This window comes from Ooceraea biroi, chromosome 10, assembly GCF_003672135.1.
Source record: "Ooceraea biroi isolate clonal line C1 chromosome 10, Obir_v5.4, whole genome shotgun sequence".
Classification (NCBI taxonomy): Eukaryota; Metazoa; Arthropoda; class Insecta; order Hymenoptera; family Formicidae; genus Ooceraea; species Ooceraea biroi.
The window spans coordinates 10,372,762-10,393,286 of NC_039515.1; the positions used below are offsets into that span (position 1 = coordinate 10,372,762).

The 20,525-nt window shown below is 34.7% G+C and overlaps 1 protein-coding gene and 1 long non-coding RNA gene across 2 annotated transcripts; both read left to right on the top strand.

Moving 5' to 3' along the window:
• The first annotated feature begins 5,172 nt into the window (after window positions 1–5,172).
• LOC105287285 (zinc transporter ZIP13 homolog) lies at window positions 5,173–20,439 on the top strand. The gene is made up of 5 exons (XM_011352839.3): window positions 5,173–6,217; window positions 14,994–15,104; window positions 16,129–16,376; window positions 17,609–18,197; window positions 18,429–20,439. The coding sequence occupies exons 1-5, from the start codon at window positions 5,989–5,991 to the stop codon at window positions 18,596–18,598; spliced, it is 1,347 nt and encodes a 448-aa protein (XP_011351141.1). The 5' UTR covers window positions 5,173–5,988; the 3' UTR covers window positions 18,599–20,439.
• On the top strand, window positions 15,111–15,867 carry LOC105287284. Its single transcript, XR_895435.2, has 2 exons — window positions 15,111–15,298; window positions 15,395–15,867. It is a non-coding gene; the product is annotated as an uncharacterized LOC105287284 (long non-coding RNA).
• Window positions 20,440–20,525: the final 86 nt, after the last annotated feature.

Below are 20,525 nucleotides of genomic sequence, written 5' to 3' on the forward strand. Positions count from 1 at the left end.
AAATTGTAACTAAAATAATCGTATGTTTCTCTCGCAGCTTTCCCGAAATAGACTCGCTGGAGTGCTCCGCGAGCGCAAGCACCTCGTACAGGCGAATCATTCGAGCGAGAAGAGAAGCCGGTATATTTTTTACGCAGTTTGAAAAGACGTACTTTTATATGATGGAAGATATAGACTACTCGCATTCCCTCCTTCTGTTTGCCAGTATGCAGCTTTACTCATAACTTTTGCCAAAAGCGTTTTCTCATGTGCATATAACATAAATATATTATAATTATGATATTATATTTATCTTTGATAAATACGTTTTGTAGCATATATTTTCATTGGTTCTATTAAAGAATTTTTAAGATAGATTTTAATTAAATGGATACATGGATACGTATCATATTGTGGAAAGAGAAAGAGATGAAACTGTCTCTGTTCTGAGTAAAAGCTTACTCCTTAAACTTGATTTGTTCTTAAGTTCTTTGTCATAGTAACACAAAAATTAAATGAATCAGGCGACGCGGTAGCGTCGCGACGCCAAGTACATAAAAATAAAAAATAAGGCTCCGAACAATAAGAATTACTGCATAAACATCGTTATGCGTTACCAAGTTCAGTGCATAGACGTCGAGCGCTACCGTATAGCTTATCTGGAATTCATATCATTTGACAGGTCACATAAACTTATGATTAAAATATTTCAGGAACTAAAGCCGTTATCAAAAATCTAACGGCACTTTTATTATATAATATTATTATATAAGCTTTCGATTGCGACCAATTTGATCAAGATTGATGCAGTCAGTCTTGAGACATTGTAATCGTATATTATAATTGTGACGTTTCATTTTCCTTTTCCATGCAATTCAGGTTCAGACTCACGTACATATGTTCGCACATACACATGCAAAGCGATTTTGTCCGTCAAGCTGCCGTTCACACATGCATGATGTAATTTATTATAAATTAAAACTGATTTTAATACTTTTGGATAATGTTTTATTTTAAGATAAATATATAAATCGCAAAAACTATAACAAATTTAAATTTACTTGTTTAAATGAAATCATCGTGATAGCGTCGCAATGATAAGTAAATAATTCTTCTAATTTTGAACGATATATTATGACAATTTAAGATATAATTTGGAACATTTTATACTCATAGAACGTAACCGAGGAAGAAAGAAAGGGAGTGAGAGAGAAAATTTTAAATTGTCACAATTTATATTTGACAATTAGAAGAATTAAGGAGATTTGCACGATTAGATAAATCTTTATTATCCAACATTTTTATGTTGGATGAGATCTCACAGCAGAAATAAAATGGCATATTATTACGGCAATACAAAAATACATAAAAACATTAAAAATTAATGAAATATAAAAAATGTTTACAAAAAGTAATGAGATCCCTCTAAAAAACCTTACAAAGGTAAAAAAATACGCCGAGTACATTAAAAAGCAAAACTAAATATGATGAAATTCATAGTTAACTAGCCAAGTACCTAGAAGCAATTCAGTTTGAGGATTTGTAATTTGAAATAATACTTGGCGTGCCCGGGTCGCATTAAAACGTACGTCTTACCTATAATTTGTATAAACTCTATGTGTAAAGTATTTGTATTGAGTGAGTAATGAAAAGGGATATTTATAATCACTCCGCTAATGTGCAAAACTGTAAACGTATTTGTTTTAATACCAAATACAAAGATTTACGAGTCATTAGTGAAAATACTCAAGGCAGTACAAATTTAGAAGAATGCATATCCAATGCGACCCGGGCACGCCAAGTATTATTTCAAATTACAATTAAATCCTCAAACTGAATTGCTTCTAGGTACTTGGCTAGTTAACTATGAATTTCATCATATTTAGTTTTGCTTTTTAATGTACTTGGCGTATTTTTTTTACCTTTGTAAGGTTTTTTAGAGGGATATGATTAATATCGAAACTCATTGGAATTTTTAAATACTTTAGAAAATGCCTTATTTCTTCTTGTATTATATATATAAATTGCCAACAGATTTAACTGACAATGAGAGAGACTCATATTTATTACTCATAGTGCGCGAGTTATTTCGCGACATAGAACATGTTCTTGTCTCCCTTGTGTAGCTGTAATTTATCATTAAGAAAACTCTGCATTATTTTCTTTTATTTATATTTCTAATCTTCGTGACCTCTTTCTTACTCTTCGTAAGTTTTCTGGTATTTTCCGATTTCTACATGTATGTTTCTGCTCAAATTGGAGAAGATTTTCCTAGAAAAATATTTTCTAGAATATTTCGAAAGTTGTGAGAATCGTGCGTATCCAGTACAAGTATTATCAATGGTTTCGCGTTCAAGGTCTAAACGAAAACTTTTGGCATCCTGCCATCTGCGTCTTGATTAATTAAGATCACGTCTATTGCAAGTGCGACGATCGCACGAGGTATGTAACCTTTATATAAATATTATCATTTACGGAATATCACAGAGAACATTGATAGTTTCTGTTATCAGCGACAATCTAGAATATAAACATACCAAATGTTCCAAACATTCCAAACATTAATGTTTGGAATTCCAACATAGGGAAAAAAAGATCTGTATGACGTATGTATACATATGTCAACAAGTAGAAGATATTGCGATCTCCTAATATAGAAAAGTGAGTCTTATATATCTCACCTCGTCTCGTTATACATTTTAGGATTTTCTGATATGTTATTAATAAAGATTTTTCGTATCTTTTATTTAACTGTCTTTAAATATTTTTAAAAATATTTAAATATTTGGTGCAAATATTGACATGAAGTTGACCGGAATATCCGTACAAATTCTTTTTAGCAAAATTCAAACGCAAACCTTTGTATTAATTATTTTGCGTTTAAATTTGGGTAAAAATATCCACACACGAACTTTTTGGTCAACTCAACAGTAAACATTTTTGCAAGATTTTGCTATTGCTTATTAGCAATTATTTCAAAAGTGCAGTTGCATGAAAATGATGTATTGAATTATCGATTGCGTAGGCACTCGGTGCCTCGATTATCTTTGCTGTGAGATATATTCCGAGGAAGTTTTTATGTCACATACTTAGACAATAAAGTGTTACGTAAATCTCAGGTGTTTTTGAACTGACTCTGCTTTGAATTGAAACGCCGCGATGTTGTACCGAATGTAAATTTATACCGCTCAGTCCGTGATGTTTGTTCACGCTACTTGGTGATCGTCCAAGTAATAATGTCTAATTATTGAAGTACTCTTGATTGCGTTTGATTTAATATGCATGCTCTGCAACAAACTGCACGTCTTACTTTGCCCTTTGCAACACATAGTCGACGCGAAATTGATAAGATTAGCAAATTGCAGTAAAGCAGTAATTCGCGCAAGAAGAAAATATAATTAAGTGATAAAATCACTAATAACTTAATATATTTTCAATTGAAAAGAATCAATTAATTATTATTTAGATAGTGCACATGTCAATATGTTCAATAAAACAGAAAATATTAAATACGGGACGTTTATATTTTATGTTAGTATAAATTGGATATATTTTATATATATAAACATATATTTATAAACAGAATCTTTACTACTTAATAAAATTTCGATTAAAAAATGTCATAAATTGAGATTTAAATCGGAATTTTAAAGCAATTTGTAAAATTTCTATGTTTGATCTAAACGTCGTTTGTTATTTCTCTATTACCATTTATATTAATTCAGCAGAGATTATGTGAAAATAAATTATGATATGTATAATATAATCGGAAAAATTTAATACTTTAGCACGATATGCAAACGAATATGTTCCTCTCATGTGGAATTAATAAAAAATATCGTTCCATCTACAGTTTATTGATAAGACGACTTGTAATTCATGTAGAGATCAGATAGAGATAATTATATATATCCAGTGGTTCTCAAAATATTTCTTAAAAAAGAATATTGTCCAATAATAAAATTACATTAATTTTACAAAATTAACCGGCAAAGATTTTCGAAATATTTCGAAGCATTTTACACAAAATTAGAAATAACATTATCATAATTAACATCTTAGATGCTCAAATCATGAATTTCATCAATGATCTGAAACATTCTTATTTATCCTGAAGGTAGGAAAAAGAATTGATAGCCATGCTGCAGCAAAAATTTCTGTCAAATGGATACGTTTATACAATGCATTCTATTTTGCTGTCCTATATTATTTTCGAAACTATAATAATAATAATGTTATAATGATCAACTCAAGCTGTACAAAATGCTCGCATTTGTTGCAAGGAAAATCTACTGCGACGCATGCTTTGCTTCAATGATTGCCCAACAGGCGGCACTGTATTGTCGCGTAGGTTCCGCGCTTTTAAATTGTTGCCAATACTCATCTTGTTGAAGTATCATCTGATTCTCGTGCGCGATACATGCGACACAATGTTCCGTCAATCTATTTTTACGATCATCACGCAAACAAAATCTACAAAGCGTTCGCGTAATCCAATCACATCCCTACATGATGATCATCCTTCGAATATAAAGTGCGCACAGATAACACAAAATGTTCACGTTGAAATCGCACGTCGTGCGTTATCAATGATCAGCAGCTATCGGGTAAACTTATCTGGCGGGTAATGCCATCGATTGCGATAAAATCATAGTATAAAGGAACAAGCTTCAAGGAGAGACGTTTATAGAAGGGTTAATAATCCAATCTGAGGCATACGCGATCGTCGTGCTGTCGAAATTCGAGTGCTCCACATGGAGCCACAATTTCTTCGATTTTGACTTTGACTTGTTTTTAAACTATCATTTAATCCCTCTACATTCAAGATCTAGAGAAATTGCAATTACATTTGGTCGACATTGGAGTAAATCGTTCTCGAATGACGAGGAAAAAACATGTTCCTAGAAATGCAGCTCGTTTATCGATCAACCACGAACAAACGCTTCATGAGATTCATATCCGCCGTTCGTCTTCTCTCGATTCCATGATTCTCCGTTTCCCTTCGTCTCTTCGTTTCTTCCTTCGCGATTCGATCTCTTCTTACCGTTGCTCTCGCAACTAACCCTCGTCACGCTGATGCTCTGACTTTTAATTCCCCACCCGTGTCTGTCTTCGTTCAGCGCGCGTCGATTGCTCGCTCTCTCTCGCTCCGCTCGTGGGTGCAGCGCGGCGGTAACGTGGTCACGGCTATAAAAGGGACCGCTTACGGCGCGGCGCAAATCAGTCGTTGCGCAGTTGCGGTGGGTGATGGTCGTGTTCGCTGCGGAGCAGTCGAGTCAAAACGGGCGTTCCACGAGCTAATCGAGTGCGGAAGCAGAAAGAGAGATAAAGAGAGGGAGAGACAGGACGAACGCGCACATTGTGCGTCCCCGAGATCGCGATCACACGTTGATCAACACGGCTGCGGCGGTGCCTTTGTCCGCGCATCGACACGTCGGCATGAAATAACGACGGGCAGCCACCGAACGCATCAACGAGGCGGCAGGCAGCGGCGACGTCCTGATTCCAAGCGTCCGTACTCAGTCCTCAGTGTAGGCTAGTCGGTCGCTCGGCGGTCGTTGTCTCGACGAATCTACGACGAATATCCGATTAACTGACGCAAGTTGACGCCGCAAGCACGTCGAGGCTCCATGCAATCGACATCAAATCTCCAACGATAATCTTCCTCCGCCGTCGTATATAACTTAAGCCTCAAAACGCAATACCGAATTATTCGATCACGTTGCACCGCGTTGATAACATCGTCTTTCATCGTCGTACTTCTTGATGAGGTATCTTGTTATATCTTGTTCCTGCATCGTCTCTCGCAGTGAGGTTATCTCCCAAAAGAGCGGGAATACGTTCCGATCGCCAGCTTGACGACGCTCGTGCACGCGTTATTTCCATCACGAGGAGCGAGATTCTTGCCAGGTCCGCGCGTTGACATCTCGCCATCAGCCTCGTCATCCGTACGCGCGTTAACTCGCCAAAGGACGCCAAGAATTTTGACAGAAGAGCGCGACAACAAATATGGCGGCCACGGTGGCGAACGCGTGCATCCGCAACATTACGGACACGGGATATCTGTGCGATATCCTTGATCGGATGGATGCGTGGTTGTCATGGCACGATGTTGTGGGATATTTCTCCTACAATCCATGGATATTCTCCCTGCTAGGTAGCACCATGGTTGGCCTAACCGGTATCTTCCCCTTATGGCTCATCCCCATTCAGGATGGCGTGGATTTAAAAACCGGCGGTGAGTATTCTACTCGCTTTGTGATTCTAGTCGTCGACAGGAAATCGAGAATATTTGCATTTGCGCAATCACTATTTCGTGAAAACAATGTACTTGAGTTTTTATGCGTGATATTATAATCTATGGCCTATGTAAGGGACTGATGTTTCGTAACTCGCGTTAATACTACGCTTATTACTATATCTCGCCGCTTTAGATTAGATGTCGATAAACACAAATTAATATTCGTTATTTTTTTTTTTAATACGCTGATACAATTCGAACTGTCTTTATTTGGCCTTGAAAATGCACTCGAATAAATGTGAATTTAGATAAAACGGCAAATCAAATTCGAATTATCAGTTTCGTTCGCATCAACTAACTACAGTTCAAAATTTTACTTGAAATTCTTCAGAATTCCAGAACAATTCGGTTACATACTTGTGTTCGAATCTTTTTCGGAAGAATTTGGGTTTTAATATAAATTGAAAACGGACTTTGATAATGACCACGTTTCAACAACACAACGACAACAATAATGATAATCATGACAATAATATGATGATGATGTTAAATAGCTGAAGATTGATAAATGCAGACAGTCGGTATGTTTCTCTATACTATTTTCCTGAAATAAACATTCTTAACGGACAGTCACGATTGTGTCGTGACAAAGGTCGGACATGTCGCAAAGGCTGCATTACGTATGCATGACAAAATGTCGTATTCGCATGCGCACTGACAGCCAATCGGCATGCGAAAAATTCGTCGTAATAGGCGTAAAGTCTCGGGGATCTAACATCGTTATTTTACTAATGTTGTACGCAAAAAGTTGTAACAAATTTCGACAATGGAAGATTGTCCTATGCTACAATAATTATAGTCATTTGCATTTTTGGAAATTGCACTGTAGAAAACTGCTATGTGGACAGCAAAATGCTTAGAACAAAGTAATACTGTACACTGTATACAGAATCGCATGAAAAGTTGCAAAAGACTTTTGCGTTATCGTTTTAATTACCATGTATTTACATATCCACACGGCGAACAATGAATTGACATATTACTTGTACTTTTTGCAAAACTGTTTAGGTGCGATTTTCGTTTGATAAAAGTGTTGCATGACAACTCGTAGGAAGATTGTCGTAAATTTACTCGTCCACGTGTAAATGAAATCGCAACTCTCCTATACTCATAGGTAAAATTACAGAGCTCAATTACTTTGGCATTGAGGATCTCACACAGCAGAGGTTCTCAATCTCTCCACGTTCACTCCTGATATAGTTTCACTATAAACGATGATTAAAGGATTAGAGAGTGAATCGAATTTTAGATTAAATATTCCGATTGAGGTTCATTGATATTTTTTTCAACTTTGCAGTAGTCAGACGTCCATTTGCGTAATGAAGTTTATTCTTGCAAGTTTACTCTGCTTCAGGTATTTTCCAAATGGTATATTGACGTTTGATTATATAATAAACGCATCATTAGATTATACCGTGTTTGCGTCTCCTGCTGTGGAAGTCGATTGATATGACTGTTCCATTGTCGTAATAAAAACGAATCATTGTGTTTAACATCAACAATAAGAGACTGTCTAGAATGATCATCGAAGTTTTTCCCACACTAAAGAATCAACTTTATAGATGTAGTAAGAATAGTTTGAAATACCTATATATCTTATTTTTATAGATATATCCAAGTAAATATCCAAGTTCTACTTCGCAAACGTTATCGTGTTATTGTTAGTTGCATAAAAAACGTATCCAAATGTGTTTTAAACACTATTGATTTTTAATTACATATAAAAATAGAGGAGCCACATTCTACGTGCTGTATAGTTAAAAATAACAAACAAAAACGTCATTCAATAATATGCTCGTGATTGAAACGAAATGCTAGACACAAAAAGCTGCATAATTGTGAATCACAGATCTATGTGGCAGCATTAGTCATGTTAATAACAGTTTAGTACAGTTTCAGTTCGATTATGAAGTTTTTAAGTGTTTTTACTTTAGAAAAATAGTTATCTCACCCAAGTGAGATGTAAGCAGAATATAAAAATTCTTTTTTCAACTATATATTATTATTTGTAATTAAGGATCACCCGATATATAGACAAATACATATGCGCTTGTTTAAAAACATATTGCACAGTGTCACGCGTGCAGTTATCTAACTGCGCACGAAGAAATTGGAAGTCTGTTGTCGGTGACGGTTGCCAATGCAAACTAATACATACAGTTTTCTTTTACTGAGAATTACAGAATAAATATACTGCAAGAAAATGGCGGAAAGTGTGATGTACGATACAATTTGATTATATTTGTCATTTTGGCAAATGACGAACCACATTGGAGCTCTGTTCGCAGTTTCTTGCACGCCCAGTAGACGGGATTGAAAGGTCATGGAACTTGCTCAGCGCAACGTCGAATACCAAATGAAAAATCCGTTCATGAAGTATATTCCAATTCACAGATCCGCCAAGGAACATACCGATTCCTTCAGATTTCTTTTCATCGCCGAGTCCATTGTTTACTGTCTGCTTTCTATCAATTGACTGGAGCGAATGAATATTCAATGAAGCCACAAATGTTTCGAATGACCTTATCGAGCATTAATTAATGCGTAATGTAATCACCATTCAAGATCTGAAATGCATTTATCCGCATCCTTCGATTTAATAACTTTCATATCATTTTATAATCATGAACGAAAACCTTCACTGATGTTGACAATTAATTTCTTCGGATCTTTCCTATTACCTGCCCGCCACCTATTTGGGTATTTTAAACCTAAGCTAACCTGGCCTTTCCTGTTATCTATTTGTCGCTATTTGCTAGATTCTGATTGATATATAAAATGTCAACTGAATTAGTAAACAGTGACTGGCAGGTAACTGGAAAGATCCATTTCTTCTTCTGTTCTTTGTTCAGTTCGTTTCGATGTTTCAAACGCGGGATCGCGTATGATAATATATTATGTACACAATATTTCATATGTATGAAAATTTATGAATCAAGAAAATTTATTATAAAGAGAGTTTTATGAACATTAATTTAATTAGATATCTTCTACATCATAATCGATTAAGAATGTGCCAAACTTTTTTGTTAAAGCCATTCCGCATACAGTTTTCTAAATAGTTTGTACGCATCCTACGTTTAGAAACTTGGCCCATGCCAAAGTTGACGGTTTCGATCGAAAAGTTTCCTCAGTGTCATACATTTGGCTAAAGGCGGTCATAAGCTCTTGAAAGCAGCTGTCGCATTGGATTTTTGTATGTTTACAACCACAACTGGAAGCAAAGTAGGAAAGCTTCATAAAGCCCATTTTAGACTATGCAATATATTGCACATGATTTGACGCAAAAAATAAAAGATTTAAAGCAAGAAATATTGCAGAATATCATACACAAATTACAAGCAAATTACATGTGTTTCGTAAATTGCGCAAGATGTTGAAAACGTGCTTCATTCCTGAATAATCTCTTGTCTGCTGGCATGCGTCAGCATACGTTTGAGATCTGTTCTTTTTAGCTGAATTGTCTGCACTAATACAAAAAGTATATACATCTGTTCGTTTTAGCTGCCTGCACTAGTGCAAAAGGTGCAGAAAAAACCTCGAAAAAAAACAACAACTTTTGTTACTTGTTTGTTTATGATTAGTGCAAGGTTACGATAATCGCCTCTTTTATTATTTGTTATACATGTTCCTATTAATAAGCACGCTATTCCTATATAACTGATACGTTCCTCCATGTTTTCAGTTTGTATTACATATTACGTATACAAGTGCATATTGTACAAATCTTGCGTAAAATAAAATGTAAAACACAATACAATTCAACGACAAGCAATTCTTGCAGCAAAACATTGCTCAAGAAATTGCGTCAAATCTAGTGCAATATATTGTATAGTCTAAAACGGGCTTAAGACATATGTCCGCGTCACATACCACTCTTAACAGTGACTTTAAAAAAGGTCTGAAAGGACTAAATCGATTAATTACAATGGAGTTTTCAGTTTCGTTATGAGCGAGACTTTGGTAAACGTTGTCCTCAATGTCATGAACTTAATTAATAATCCATCCGTCACGCGATAGTGGTCGCACTTGCAAGAGTATACATATATCGTGTTCGATGGTTCGTGAAATATCTGTTGATGCCGATAATCGCTTCGCGAATTTGCGGGCGTGAACCTGTAATAGCAATGATTAGAATCAATAGCATATTTTCAATCGTCACTGATTTAATTAATTTTCGCATAAAATTACATAGATACGCCGATGCGCCGCGCTCTTGTTATATCTACTTGTTTTCCCAATGCATCCGCTCTTTGCTCTTGTGCGTAGCGATAAATATGTGTCTCGCATTCATTTTCCGTAATCAAGAAGGCGTTAGAAGGCTCTCGTTATTTGCTGAGTTGTCAAGACGACATTTAACGTAATGTTGTAAAGAAATCCATTCAGTAATTAATCAGCAGCAGTCGGGTTTTAATTGAAAGCTGCAGCAGAAATGTGTTCTTGTTGCGGATAAAATTAACAGATTGCGATTAGATCCGTTCTTTTTTTGTTCGAATTTCATTATGATTTCATTTCTTTTTTACTGTATTATATTTTGTAAATAATAACGTCACAGTGTCCGCCTGTTAGAGAGAACATAATTTTACTATCTTGTATTTTTTGATCAAATGATGCGAGACGATAAATTGTACAAGTGAGATTAACGGTGGGCGTTAAATCGCCTAATTTTAACGGTATAAAGTTTGTACAAATGTAGAAAGTTACGAGAACTTACCCGTTCCCGAGAGAACACAAAAACCCGTATTACGACACTAACTTTTTCCATTGACTAAATCGCGTTCTGGCGGCAAGATCTATTCACGTGCCGATCTGGAACATTGTTGACTTTTTTTTAAGATTACACAAGATATTTCGCACAATAGCATCGAACTTTTAGCATTTAAAAGCGCAATTTCAAACCTAGTTTCAAACAGATTTAAAATTGAATCTTTTCTTGCAATCAACCTACTTTAATGCTAATCAAGCCAGCACTTAAGGCAAACAGTTTTTAATTTAACAAAAATTGATTTAAATTTTATAATACGTTATTCTTGTATATTGTATATTGTTCTATATTAATTTCTCAAAACCAGTTTTTTATCAACCAAAGAAAAAGTCTGTCACGTAACGACTGCACGATTACCGAAGCTGACACCGAATAAAACTGATTACCTTAATCATTATCTGCATTGAATTTTTCTCGTTTTTATCTAGCAGATGATAGAGATTCTTCGTGTGATACCAATTCAATGGAAAAATAAGAAAATTCATATGTACTTGATATTCGTCTCTTTCGATACTAGTATCTAGAGTTATCTTCGTTATCAATATTGAAGATAATTAAAAGTCTGCTGACGGAAAGTCAATTAGTTTTTTATACTATGATATAAGTTTTCACTTTATTTCGTCAATTTCTTTCAGATAATTATTTTTTAGCTAAATGGCTACAGTGTATACTGACACGAAGTGCTTAATCAAAAATTTGCTAATCATGATTTATTAATTGTTGTTGCCCGTTAGAAATCACAATTACAGAATCAGTTGAATATGTTTCCCAGATCAAATCACATCGGCTTAAATGGTGATAGATCTTGCCATGAACTTTGCTCGTCAACTTATCTCTGTGTCGTTAGTGCCACATATATCACATTACTATTACTTTAGGACTTTGACTGATCGATAAATAAATACTTAATGATATTTAACAACGTTCTATCAATTTTATTATTATCGCACAATTATATATTATGCGGATTATTTCCCATCAGTAAAATGTTTAACTTTAGATTGATTTCTTTTCACAATGAGTCCATGTTTTTATCTTTAGTCCAATGCAACTAATACTTTTTAGAAGCTTTAATTGCTCGATGCCGCAATCATTTTGATAATCTCAGTTTTTTTCAAATTGCTATCAGATATGTAGTTATTGTCATATCTGATGATAAATCTATTATCTAAGCTTATCAGTTGTTATATATAATTGTATATAAAAACGCAATTTTCTAAACGTGTCATAAGTAGTTACGTACTTTTCTAATCTTAAACACAAACATTATGCTTTAATGTAAGTACACGATAGCGATAGAAGTAAGCAATTACTCACGAAAATGCAAAAGATAAAATATCTGCCACTGTTGCCCGATACATGTGGCATGCACACTGTATCTTCATGCAGAATTTCAAATGAAACATGCCCCGTCAAGCGAAGTTTCTCTTGGGAAGAATTTACAAAGTTTGCTAGTAAATCGGCCTTCAGTCTTACTTTAGTCAGGAAATTTTAGTTTTCTTCTTTACTACTTTACAAAAATAAAAAGATTCAGTGAGAGAATAAATAAACTAAAATCTTTATCCCGAATCATGACATAATACAAATACTTGCTTTCTATTGTTCTGTATCTGTAGTTTCTATGAATTTCTAAGGAAAATGTTATTCGGTCAACAGTTAACTAATTAAAATATTGCTACAATGTCACAATAATCTGTGTAGAGTATACCTACGTCTTTTAATTAAAAATCCTCCAATTATATATCCATTACTTGAATTTTAATCTTTTCAGGAAATATATTCGATGGCAAAAGAATATATTATAATGCAATGTTTAGAGAAGGTACTCGCTTCTGTATTTCATCATTCAAATATCTTATCTGTTTGCATAATTAACGTCATGCATATGTTTTTTTTGTCAATACCGCGTTTTTTTATCTTAGGTATCAAGCAGATCGATCGAGTCTATTTTATTGCAACTGACGCAATCCGTGGCAACAGATCGTAATAATAATAAAGCTATGTCAGAAGTAAACCATGGTATCGAGTAACTCGTCAATCTATCAATTACATTTGTAATTGACTAATAACACGCTGAATCTCGGGAACCGGTGGTATTCCTTTTGTCTTTCTCCGATCCTACACAACTGATTCATGTTGACACGTCGTAATTACAATACTATTCCCTAGGCGAGTCAATCTTGTCAAGAATAACAGTAACGTGTTGTTCAGCAAGCGTAAATTATATGCAGTATTATAGGAAGTTATATATTATTAAATTATTATTGAATATTTATTCAACGAGAATGCAATTTGATGTGAAAACATCATTAAAAGTTTTTCTAAAGTTAAAACATCAATATATATTTACATCTTTTTGTAATTCATAATATGTTACAGTTTTATTATGCCACTTTTAAAATAAGCCATCATAATGAACTATAGAATAAGATATACTTTTATGAGGTATTGATTTGGCAATTATATTAATTTTTTAAAGTCAATTCTTGATTTTGCATGGATAATCTGAAATTCTACAATAGTATGGAAAAAATGTTATTATATTCATGGCGATTCTTATTAACAAGCTCTGCAACTTGGAGTTGCAATTGACGAGTTTGCCCGTTAAGCGCGCTGATGTAACCGTAGTCGTGTCAAAACTAGATCAAGGCCCACAACACATTATTTATACTTTTTTCCCTTTCTTTTTTCTATGAATCATTGACACGATAGTAGTTATCATACAGTAGTCTCTTCTGGAAACTGGCAATTACACAAATGTGTCAATCTTTTATTGCCGATTAACTGCGTGAAATGTTGCATCAGTGCACATACGATTTCGCAACTACGGGTTTTCCCATTTATTATCACGAAAAGCTAGCTGCGTTCTTCAATGCGTAATATCACACTGCATCTTCATAATTGTGTATTATACTGTTTCTGTCAAATTACGAATATTGACTACTTGATTGAATTTTTTTGCTTTAACAGTATTATTATATTTTCTTTTTAGTAATGTAAATTATTTTATTTGAATTATACTTACATCCTACATTAAAGAATAAAATTGGTCCCAAAATTAGAAATTGCGATTCGTACGCATAGATGTAAATTTATATGGAGAAAGTTTTTGAGAGGAAGCGTTGCAGATCTTTCACGTGTTGCCTGTACAATCTAGATACGAAATAAATGTGTGTGGGTAATATCGGAGCAGGCCAATTCTATCCACATGCACGAGTTTCGTGACCCGCGCGTGGAGAAGCATCCATAGTTCATTTTGTCGCATGAGCTCACTCCGGAGTTATCGGCGTATACCACGCGCGTCTCTAACGATAAAACGATGAGTGATTCGATATATGGGTTTTACTGTAAACTGCAATTTTACGCATTATATATATCCTGTTACATTATTTTTTCTTGGCTGCAATATTTTATTCTTTATGTGAAAAATAATGGCCATGTATGATTTAACATTTACATTAATAACATGCAGATAACTTACACATTTATTAGTTAAATATCGAGCTGTAAATCATGCGGTAAATTTGAAATTAATTCGTCGATTGATTTCTTAAAATCAACATTTTGGAGCATAATTCGCGGTCTGCAAATAATTAAATATGACAAATAGAACATTTTTATGAAGAATTTTTAAAAACTTCTTATTGCTTACTTAAAGTCAGGTGACTTTATCTTTTCTCAATTTAATCCAGATTTCATTATCACGATATTAAAGAAGTTGAATATGAAGAACAGATAGTGTGACAAAAATTATTCAAGAATTACTTTAAAACTTTCAAGTCGATAAATAATCTATTTAGTAACAAAGGATATGCAAGTAAATACTCGATGACTAAGTTGTTATAAATATTTCTTAGTAATACACATAAAATAAGTACAATTTAAGCTAAAGCTTTAACAATTTATTCTAAAGTACATATGAATAAATACTGATTTTACTTATTACAGAAAATGGTGGCACCCTGAAGATCCTCTTGAGCTTTGCCGTAGGCGCACTGTTGGGTGATGTTTTCCTACATCTCTTGCCGGAAGCATATGAAAGCGAGCTTCAAAGAAAAGGCAATATTCTCATACTTTGTTACGCAATTTATAGCTATTCTGAAATCAAAGCTTTGTCAGAAAATTTCTTAATCTTAATGCATCACAAGTTACCTGTGTGTTACGAGATGTTGATATCGTAAGGAAAATAATGAAAGTATCGATTATAATGTCTTGGGCAAATATAATCACAGAGTAACGAATAACTGGCAGCAGTAAGTTGAAATTTATTATCTAAACGAATTTTATATTACGTACAAAATTTATATTTCTTCGCGCTATTTAATGGGCGACACTTATATATTATGCAGGACTGACAGTGTTATCAGGAGGAAATGTCAGCGAAAAATACCAGTAGTCTAGATTGCCCGCACTAGTAAAGCTTATTGCAAAGTCTGATACAAAGATGTTATTATACATCATTGTATATAACATGTCTGGATTCCTGAATTATTCTATGTAACATGCATATATTACATATATTATATGTTACGAATACGTTTTACGACGCCCTGCACGTTATAGAATACATCTCAGTCTTTAGACACCGTCTGAGAGCTTTATGAACGATTTAAATGACGGCTTCGAACTCCATTGTGCGTCAGTTGCAGATTTCAATTGCCAGCTGCGTCCACGTAAATTAAATGTTCTCCCGACCGAACCACGTTAGGAATTCGAGGTGATCGGCAGACCAGTAATATCCGTGTAAATTGATCAATTTGAATCACAGATTTCCTTTATTGCTCGTCATTTATTGTTGACGTAAAAAGAACAGTCAGAAAAAGAATAGTCAAATAATATACTACATTACGTAATTTACAATAAATGGAGGTTTCAATATTGACGAACCGCTACGAGACATTAAAGACTGAATTTTATTCATTGATATATCTTGGGTGAATCTTATCAAGAATGACCTTTGATTGCAATTCACTTGATTTAATTGCGAATGTTTAATTTTATTACTCTTATTTCATTATTCTTTATACATTTCGTTTTTCCCCACTTATAGGCGTTACATATTAACGTATACTTTTATTTACAGCCGAGGATGATGACGCGTCCACGCCTGCAGGCCTGTGGGTGTTGTCCGCCTTTTTGTTCTTCGTAATTGTTGAGAAACTCGTCGCCGCTGTGAACGAGGAAGCATCAATCATTCCAGAGCAGCAGACCGATGAAATCTCGATCAAGGATGCAAATAAGGAGAAAGAAGCAGATAACAATAATTGCATCACTGTGATGAACACTGAGAAAAACGGCTTTGCAAAAGAATGCCTGAAAGATACAAACAAGGTAACGTAATTAAAAATATTAGTAGATAAAAAATCATGGTAAAACTCCTGTTTAGGGGAGCCTGCTCCAATGACCTTGACCTTGACATATGTTGTCAAGGTTACCCTCCTGAATAATGTAAAAAAGATTTTAACCGTCGCTCGTTGTTTATTAAAAAGTTATTAATAAAAGAAGTTTAATGATTTTGCACGAATTTTCAGTTGTCCATGCGAAGCAAGTACTTGACTTAGACATATATTACAAAGATCATCCTCCTGAGTAATCTGCAGAAGGGTTTAGTCATCGCTCGTTGTTTATTAAAAAGTTATAAACAAAAAATGTTTAATGATTTTACACGAATTATACATTTCTGTACTACGCTCGTTTTCAGGCCGCTTCGCGGGAGGGCGGGGGGGAGGGGCGAAACACTGATCCATGCATGTACTTTGCAAAATAAAAAAACAGGGGATGGTTAGGTTAGGTTAGGTTAGGTTAAAGCAGAGAATACTTTGTATTTAACTGTTTCAAAGTGTACCGAAGTGTATGACATACTACCTATGTGATCACGGTCACGGTGATGAGATCACGGTCGAAGAAACCAAAACAAAACAATATGCTCAGGTGTATGGTGGATATTTGAGTATAAGGCCGGAGACACAATGGTAGGCAACAGGAACAGGGAATAACCAATCGCGTTGCTCGATTTGGTCATCCGTACTCAAATCGTGTAACCTAACCTGGTTAGGTTATATTTTCCGAAACTGGAGCCTCGGACACATACGCTCGTTTTCAGACCGTTTCGCGGGAGGGCAGGGGCAGGGGCAGGGGCTTCGCCCCCCCCCCCCGCCGTAATCCGTGCCGTGTACCAGGTAATCAAAATCTGTACGGTAAAATTTGTTACACTGGTTCTGGCGGGGGGGGGGGGAAGCCCCGGCCCCCCGCCCTCCCGCGAAGCGAGCTGAAACCGAGCGTATGTGTCCGGGGCTCCAGTTTCGGAAAATATAACCTTTTCCTTGTCGTGGACGGCTGAAAACTCGTGCAAAATTATTAAACTTCTTTTGTTAATAACTTTTTAGTAAACAACGAGCGACGGCTGAAACCTTCTGAAGGTCACTCAGGACACTGACCTTGACAACATATTTCAAGGTCAAGGTCATCGGAGGTGGATCCCCTAAACAGGAGTTTTACCAAAATCATAATTAGTATATGGTTTCCTATAATAATCTATAATAATTAAGCGTGTTCTTTAACAGATACAATGTTTCCTGGAGAAACAATCTGGCAAGAACGGATTCATCCCAAACGGTATTAAAGAACCACGGAAGAATGGTTTTAAAGAGGTCGAGATCATAAAATCTGCTTTAGCAAGTGAATGTCCTAATGACGGTCCTCTGGTCGACGAGGCAAAGAGCTGCTTGAAGAAATTAGCAAAGACCAACGGTTTTACGTCGGCGATTTCACGTGCTGCTGATCCTTCGTGCATAATCCCACCCAACACTATCATTAACCGTTTGGCCGCATGGACAAAGAAATTCACGTTCAACTTGTTCCGCAAATGTTTCAATCCTAAGGCCTTCCCCGGATATCTTAATCTTTTGATGAACTTTCTCGACAATTTTACGCATGGTTTGTCCGTGGGTGGGTCGTTCCTCATTTCCTTTCGAGTAGGTCTCCTCAGTACGTTCACTATTTTGGTGCATGAAATACCTCACGAAGTCGGCGATTTTGCTATTCTGTTACGAAGCGGATTTAGCAGATGGGACGCTGCGCGAGCGCAGTTAATCACAGCTAGCGGTGGCATCGTAGGTGCATTGGCTGCTGTCTCGTTTTCTGGTAGTCTAGGCAAGTAATTTTCTTAAAAATTTCATTTTTTTAAATAATTTAGCTTTTAATATTTGATAAATAGTACACAACAAAGATATTTGTTGTTGGAAACTGAAATAATAATTGCTTCTCTTTTATCTTGTTTATAATCATTGTGCTGATAAACGTTACAATAATATTTTTCGTTTCAGCTGTTACGCATGAAAATGTAACCGATCGAATATATTTTCTTCTTTTTCTTTTTCTCAGAGGAGAGAACCAGTTGGATATTGCCATTAACCGCCGGAGGATTCATACACATTGGCCTCGTAACCATCTTACCTGATCTACTGAAAGAAACAAACACAAAAGAGTCTTTAAAACAGTTTGGTGCTTTACTTCTCGGTATTGTTATAATGGCTGCGTTAATGTTCGTTTAAATTAATATATATTTCAGAAAAATATTAATTTTTGAGAGGAGTTATGTTAGTGTACACTAAGAGTACAATTTCACCAGATCTATTTATATGTTTCGATGCGCGTTAAGTGCAGTACTCCGAAGTTGCCATACAATAGTTGTTGCTCAATGGAATTTGGTCGAGCGCGACTAATAGCGACGAAGTAAACGACTGGCCAAACTCCTCGCGTGTACACGGTGTATAATATATACAATTGGACTTAGCCTTAGTTTAGGATTTGTGATGCTTTATATTGGAAATCTTCTCCAGTATTGGAATATGTTTGATCAAGTCTGAAATTGTGTTAGTTTTCTACTCTTCTCTGAAACGATGAGATTACTTTGCATTTGCGGGAATGAGACTTTCATAGTTTAAAATCATCTTCTCAAGTCCCCGTAGTATAACGATAACAACAAAGTGAAACGCGTCTTTCGATGGATGATGTACAGAAAGAGAAAATATAATTTGCCAATTATTTTGAGAATTAGGTTACTTGTATTATCGCGTTATCAGTGATCACATAGTTTGACAAATGCTGTTATGAACCTCGTATAGTTTATGTACAAATACCGCGTGTTCCATCATGTATAGCTGCGGCGGTATTAATACCTTCCAGTGTGTCACACGGTATGAGTATGACTTTGGTAATGGAACACTGGAATTAAAAATTCAATTTAAAGTCAAAGTATATTAACGTATGACCATTATGTTGTAAAGAAATCTAAAAGATAATATACATCGCATCTCCTATTTGTTTAATACATAAAGATATATGAGAGTGGCGTAATGAAAACTTCCACAATAAAAGATCCTACATGGGCATGTTATATCCGTGTATTCATGATGCACGTACGAATACATAAGTACATCCTAGTAAATATATACATTAAGTTCCTAAGATTAATTACATACATAAGCTCCTCCTAAGAAATAATCGCACGATAAAAAGAACAAATATTCGATGCGTTGTACAAACAATTGAATTGTCATACGTTACTGTGTTTATGATGGAAGAGATTGCAACTTCAGATAACAGGAAAATTTTCATATTTTTGCAAAATCCGAATTTTAACGAATTTAATTGTATAAATGGAGCGATTCTTTTTTTATATATCTGCTAAAACTTATAAGATCCTGGATATTAGATTATATTTCTTTTATCTGCAATTTTCACACGAGATTAGTTAATATAATTTAATTAAAGTATATATTTTTATATGTATTGTTGCAAATTCGATGCGTTCATGGTTAATAAAACATAAAATAAAAGAAGAAGAAATTTAGGAATATATTTATGTTATAATATCATAATTGTAAATTGAATAATACGATATAAATTTTTGCAAATATCATGAGGCAGGAAATATTTATGCGCCAAATACAACATGTCTGCAAAAGATACTATTATGTATCTTCTCCGAATATGTTCTATTATGTTTTATAATAATTCAGTAATGTATCATATTACATACAGATTCAGCTATGCTTGGCAGTTTATGCGGACAAGAGGAACTTTCAAAAAACACTCAATATTAATTTTCCCTCGATAGCCTCGTGTATCATGCTCAATGTCAATATTTCACGAATTGCATAAAATAACGCAATCCTTGTACTTAACAAGTAAAAATGAAATGTTATTTCAATCCGATGCATGATACAAGAGTGCCTTTTTGTACTTGTAAATAAAAAGACCCTACTTTATAGGGTTAAAATTAATATCTTTTACAAGAATATTTTCTATGAATTATAAATAACATAAATAAAACTGTTCATATGTAATCTCTAATTCGCTATAATTTGTAAATAAAATGTACTATTCTGCGATGTTCATGTTTTACTCTTTTTTATATTATATATAATATACAATGTGTATCTATAGACAGAGAAATGTTAGGATAATAAGATGCTA